This window comes from Homarus americanus, unplaced genomic scaffold (genome assembly GCF_018991925.1).
Source record: "Homarus americanus isolate GMGI-L3 unplaced genomic scaffold, GMGI_Hamer_2.0 scaffold4896, whole genome shotgun sequence".
Taxonomy (NCBI): Eukaryota; Metazoa; Arthropoda; class Malacostraca; order Decapoda; family Nephropidae; genus Homarus; species Homarus americanus.
Window position 1 is genome coordinate 6,549,768 of NW_024749657.1, and position 5,825 is coordinate 6,555,592.

Sequence of the window (5,825 nt, forward strand, 5' to 3'; positions counted from 1 at the left end):
TCACAGAAATAGTCACGTGGCCTAGTCACCTGTGCTGCGCTATTGCAGTATAACAAGTAAGTCTCATTCGATCTCAGACAGGGTTTAGATAGGGCAGTGATAAAGTAAACTAGAGCTAACAGTGAGTTCATTTCAGGGTTTCCGTCAGAACCCACTTGACCGGAGTTGACCTGAGTTGACTTGAGTTCGACTGGGAGAGATTGACTGCCGTTTGAGACTGCCGTTGATGATTGAGGGTGGCGATTGTCGCCATTGGACCGATCAGTGTAGGCCTGTCACTGTTTAGCGGGGTATCAAAGGATCTCTTGAGGGAATCTAGCCGTCTGGGTGCCCAGCTGACGACGGGACGATCGTTGGGTCAGCAGCTCTCCTCTACCTCGGCTCACAACACCACATGTCTCGAGCAGCTTAGTGAAACCCTCTTGCTAACGGGAAGCTAAAGCTTCTCTCAACTGTACAAGGTCTGATTGGCTCACTCCCTTCCGCTTTATGGACGCACTGGGAGTACACTGAGGCTATCTGAGTAAATTAATGGTCACACACTGAGACCATGAGTCTAGGACTCTAGGAGATACCTAGAGGAACATTTTATCTCCCTTATTACGGGTGTATGTTGAGTTGGGTGGAGCATGGTTCACGAGTATTGGTGGACCCAGTAACATATTAATAATAGTGAATATATTTGGGGGTAGTTAATACCATTTCTCAGTTACTGATATTATCTTGACGTGTGTAGTTTAATATTTCTTAAATAATTTTGATAATATTGTTTTTTGGATGTTTGTGTCATTAAGTGGAACCAGAGTGATACTGTGATTTGATTCTTTTAATGCATCTGATTGTTCTTCATAATTCTGATCTCAGGTATAACCTTGTTCCCCAGAGTAGTGGTTAAGTTAGGTTAGGAAGTGTGCATCTGTTGGGGTGATATAATTTTTTTTGAGTGCCCTTAAGGCCTATTCATTGTAGGGTATTTAATTTCTTATTTTTTATTACCATTTCCTCAGTGACTGATATTATTTTGTTGAAAGCCCTTAAGGCCTATTCATTGTAGAGTATTTAATTTCTTATTTTTTATTACCATTTCCTCAGTGACATATTATTTTGTTAAAAGCCCTTAAGGCCTATTCATTGTAGAGTATTTAATTTCTTATTTTTTATTATCATTTCCTCAGTGACTGATATTATTTTGTTGAAAGCCCTTAAGGCCTATTCATGGTAGAGTATTTAATTTCTTATTTTTTAATACCATTTCCTAAGTGACTGATATTATTTTGTGAAAGCCCTTAAGGCCTGTTTCATGTGTGCAAGCAACATTTCTTAATACTTCAAATTTATTGTTGCCTGAGTTTCTAATAATTTCTATATCATGTATAACTTTTATTCCCCAGAGTAGTGTTTTAAGTTCAAGTTAAGAGGTGCGCATATTGGTGTACCATTATTTGATTGTGTTTGTAGTGTTGGAGGGAATATAATGTCTAAATTTTGCAGTGTGTCTCATTCATCCCAGTCACAGACGCTATCCTTCCGCGGGTCACGGACAATTCATTTTGTTTAGTAGATTTAAGTGTTCTTGTGCTGGTTCGGGATTTTTCTCAAAGGGGCGCTTCCACTGCCATTACCATCTTATAATCTTTAATAAACCCCAAGTCCAGTAAATTCCGACCGGTTACATATATACAGTATATGTATGCTTGTATACAACGTCATCACTTAACATTAATACAAATGTATTTATAATTATGTATGATCAGAAAGCTAAAATAGATCTAAGAATATCAACACACATATAACGTTTTATCACGAATAATTGACTTGATGTTACTGAATCTTTGGTGATTGTAAATCTGTATATCGTTCATGTCAACACTGTAAGGAACATGCCACCACTCTTATCATCTTGTACAATAATCACCTAAAGTACAACAATAAACAAGACAATATACCTTGCATGCTAAAACCACACGCGACATACACTGACTGGGTGAATGCTGGTATCACGAGAGACATTGTCATTACGTATTTTCTCCACCCTTACCATTTTTATTTCTATGCTAGTCTTTCGGATGTGCAGCTGCAACGTGGCGTTTGAGGTAATCAGCTCGACTAAAAGCACAGCTACACATTTGACATTTGTAACGTTTATTTGAACCATGGCACTTCAGATGTCTCTTGAGATGCCCCTTTGTTGTCGCTGTAATGCCACACTCTGGACAAATGGATTTGAACTTTGGATTGAATGTCTGTGATGCAGGTGGGCGGTTTAGCTGACTATGGGCGAGACTCATGGGAACCATTTGACACGCCTGGCTGCCATCTGTCATTTGCATGATGAAATAATTGCCGGATGTAGAAGTGGTAGAAGGTAGAATGTACAGAGGTGGGAGTGTAGGTTGACGAGAGGAAGGTGGGAGAGGGAAAGAAGTGTTGGAAGAGTCTGGTTGGCTAGCATGGCTAACGGTGCACACAGAAGCTGTAAGGGAGGCGTCACAGCCACTAGGGTTAATGTTGTACTCAGCGGACATGTGGCTGTTAGAAGAGTGGACAGGTGGAACTGTAGTGGAGGGTTGGTAGCCTCCAGCACCGTAATCTGGGAACCCGCTAACATTTTCTTTGCTTGTCTGTGATGGACTGTTGGCTGCCAATGTAACTGGAGGATCAAATATAATTAACCAACATGACACAAAAAGGCGCAAAAAATATAAAAATATATAAAAGAGTAAAATATAGTCAGGCTTATTCTCACTATTCTTTAAAACTTTCATCAACTTTACACTCACATTGATATTTGTTGTTATAAGATATATGTCATTTTCATCGTTCCTCAGTAGATAAATGAGAGCATTTACTACTTACAGAAGTAGATAAACAGTTATTGTAGAGTTTACCGACAAGAAATGCGACATGCGATCTTCAGAACTAACTCCAGTACTTAACATCAAGAACAGCAGCAAAAGCTTGTGGATTGAAGTCTTCTTGTGAACATTTAAGAAACTTCCACGAGGACGCCAGTAGGCTCTCACCTCCAACGGTACTACTGTTGGAAGGTTCAAGGTGTCCAACTTGGCCCATGGTGTAGCCCTGAGCGTTTGAAGGATCGGGGTGGCCAGGCTGACTTGTACTGTAAATAGACGCTCTTAAGGCATTATAGCCACCAAGGTTATTGTCGGACTCAGCGGACATGTGGCCAGCTGGCCTGGTAGATGAGTGAACAGGTGGACTTCTGGTGGAGTGTTGGTGGCCTCCAACACCGTAATCTGGGAACCCGCGAACAATTTCTTTCGTGGTCTGGAATAGACTGTTTGCTGCCACTGTACCTGGAGGATGAACGTTTATTTTAATATATGAGAGAGAGAGACAAGCACACACAAACACCAGTGCACAGAAGTTCACTCATGTTAAAAGTGCTAAAAAACTATTTTATTCACAACAGTTATCTAATTATCTACAAAAAGTTACCATTGGAAAGAACTTTTTTGAACAATTTATGAATATCTTTCTTACTACCTTTCATTAACTTTTTTTCTTCTCTCGAATGGTGACAATTTGTTCTCCCTTAGTTATGACCACCAACTTCTCATCCCACTAATACCTCGTCATTTTGTAAGATTCATATTCTCTTGTATTCACTGATCTAAATTGAACTTTAACTGACAATATAAATTTGCGAATGATAAGAAATTAACAATTAGTGGGTCACTGACAACACCGGGCCACACTAACCCCACTGGGATACTGACAACACTGGAACACTAAAAACACTGGTACAACCGACAACACTGGGACCCTGACAATAATAGAACAGTAATAACACTACAACAATAACAACACTGGGATACTGACAACACTGGGACCCTGACAATAATAGAACAGTAATAACACTACAACAATAACAACACTAGGATACTGACCACGCTGGGAAACTGACAACACGGGGACAATGACAAAACCGGGGAACAGATGGACAAGGGAACATTACCACTGACTTTCATCAACCTTATATTTATATCAAGAGTTGTTGTTATAAGATTTATGACTTGTTTATCGTTTCAGTGAGAAAGATTATAGTGTGTTTATCAGTTACAGAAATAAATAAACTAGTATTTGTCTAACAAATCTGCTAACGTTTTTTAGGAAAGTCTTCGAGGTAGTAGATAATGACGAAAATTACGATGTTATTTACTTAGACTTTAGCAAAGCATTTGACAGAGTACCGCATCAGAGGCTTCTGAGAAAAGTTAAGGCTCTTGGTATCGAGGGGAAAGTTTTAAATTGGATAAAATCATGGCTCACCGATAGAACGCAGAGGGTCAGCGTAGATGGTGTTAAATCTGAGTGGGGCCGTGTAACCAGTGGGGTTCCCCAGGGGTCAGTACTAGGCCCACTCTTGTTCATAATCTACATAAACGATTTAGATACTGGGATCAGCAGTGACATAAGCAAGTTTGCGGATGACACCAAAATAGGGCGGCAAATTAATTCAGGGCAGGATGCAAATACATTACAGGAGGATCTAAATAAACTGCAGGGGTGGTCTGAAAAATGGCAAATGAAATTCAACACCAGTAAGTGCAGCGTACTTAATATTGGAAGAACAAATACTTATAATGTATACAGCCTTAACAACATCAACCTAGAGAAGTCGACTTGTGAAAGAGACCTAGGGGTACTTGTAAGCCCGGACCTACGGCCTAGAAAACAGTGCGTTAATGTTCGAAATAAGGCAAACAGAGTATTGGGTTTTATATCTAGAAAGGTAAGTAACAAGAGTGCAGTGGTCTTATTGCAACTATATCTTGCGCTAGTCAGGCCGCACCTCGATTATGCGGTCCAGTTCTGGTGCCCCTATTATAGAATGGATATAAATTCACTAGAGTCGGTGCAGCGAAGAATGACAAAAATGATTCCGGGACTTAGAAACCTTCCATATCAGGATAGGTTAAAGAAACTTAAATTGCATTCCCTAGAAAGACGAAGAGTGCGGGGAGATATGATAGAAGTATTTAAGTGGGTGAAAAGAATCAATAAAGGGGATATAGATAAAGTTATTATAATATCCGAGCAGGATAGGACTCGGAGCAACGGATTCAAGTTGGATAAGTTTAGGTTTAGGAGGGAGATAGGAAGAAACTGGTTCACAAATAGGGTGGTGGACGAGTGGAACAAGCTTAGCAACTTTGTAGTAAGTGCGGGAACTCTGGAAAGTTTCAAAAGGAGGCTAGATAGATTCATGGATGATAGAGAGTGGTAGTAACTCTGGACAGGAGCTGCCATGCACAGGCCAACCGGCCTATTGCAGACTCCTTATTTTCTTATGTTCTTATGTAGTTTCAAAATATTTAAAATGAAACAGATAACCGATAAAGAATTAAATGTTAAGGGTATGCCACTCTCTGTGGTTCTGGACACAATAGGAGACAGGTGTATCACGGGAAACCCCAGCAGCAGGTAAAGGGGATTTCCAGCTTAATACTTTTTACTTACCTGTAAACATTTCTTGTTTATGTCCACAACGAAGAACGTGTATCTGCATCCCATGCTTTATTAGTCGTGTTGTGGAAAGCGTAGTTTCATAACGAAGAGGAGAACCAGGGAAAACACAAACATCTTGACTAAGTTGCCTGTAAATGATTGTTTGTTTATATTTAATAACACAGCTTATGAACAATGTGATGGTGTTGCTATGAGTTCACCCTTAGATCCCACGTTGGCCAACGCTTTCCTCTGTCATCACGAGAAGTTTTGGCTAACCGAATGTCCCGCTATATCGTCGGTATGTTGATGACACTTCTTTTATTTTCAGATCACTTGATCACATCCCTATG

General features: G+C 40.0%; 1 protein-coding gene across 1 annotated transcript; it reads right to left on the reverse strand.

Annotated features, from left to right (window-relative positions):
- Positions 1-2,054: 2,054 nt before the first annotated feature.
- LOC121853492 (early growth response protein 1-like) lies at positions 2,055-3,183 on the reverse strand. The gene is made up of 2 exons (XM_042347641.1): positions 2,925-3,183; positions 2,055-2,650 (listed from the first exon to the last, which is right to left on the reverse strand). Exons 1-2 carry the CDS (start codon positions 3,181-3,183, stop codon positions 2,055-2,057), a joined length of 855 nt encoding a protein of 284 aa, XP_042203575.1.
- Between the last annotated feature and the right edge of the window lie 2,642 nt (positions 3,184-5,825).

Coding starts and splice junctions, on each gene's coding strand:
- LOC121853492 (XM_042347641.1), bottom strand. CDS start 3,183: ATGTCCGCTGAGTCCGACAATAACCTTGGTGGCTATAATGCCTTAAGA. Junction 2,651..2,924: donor TCTTGATGTTAAGTACTGGA/GTTAGTTCTGAA, acceptor TTGATCCTCCAG/TTACATTGGCAGCCAACAGT.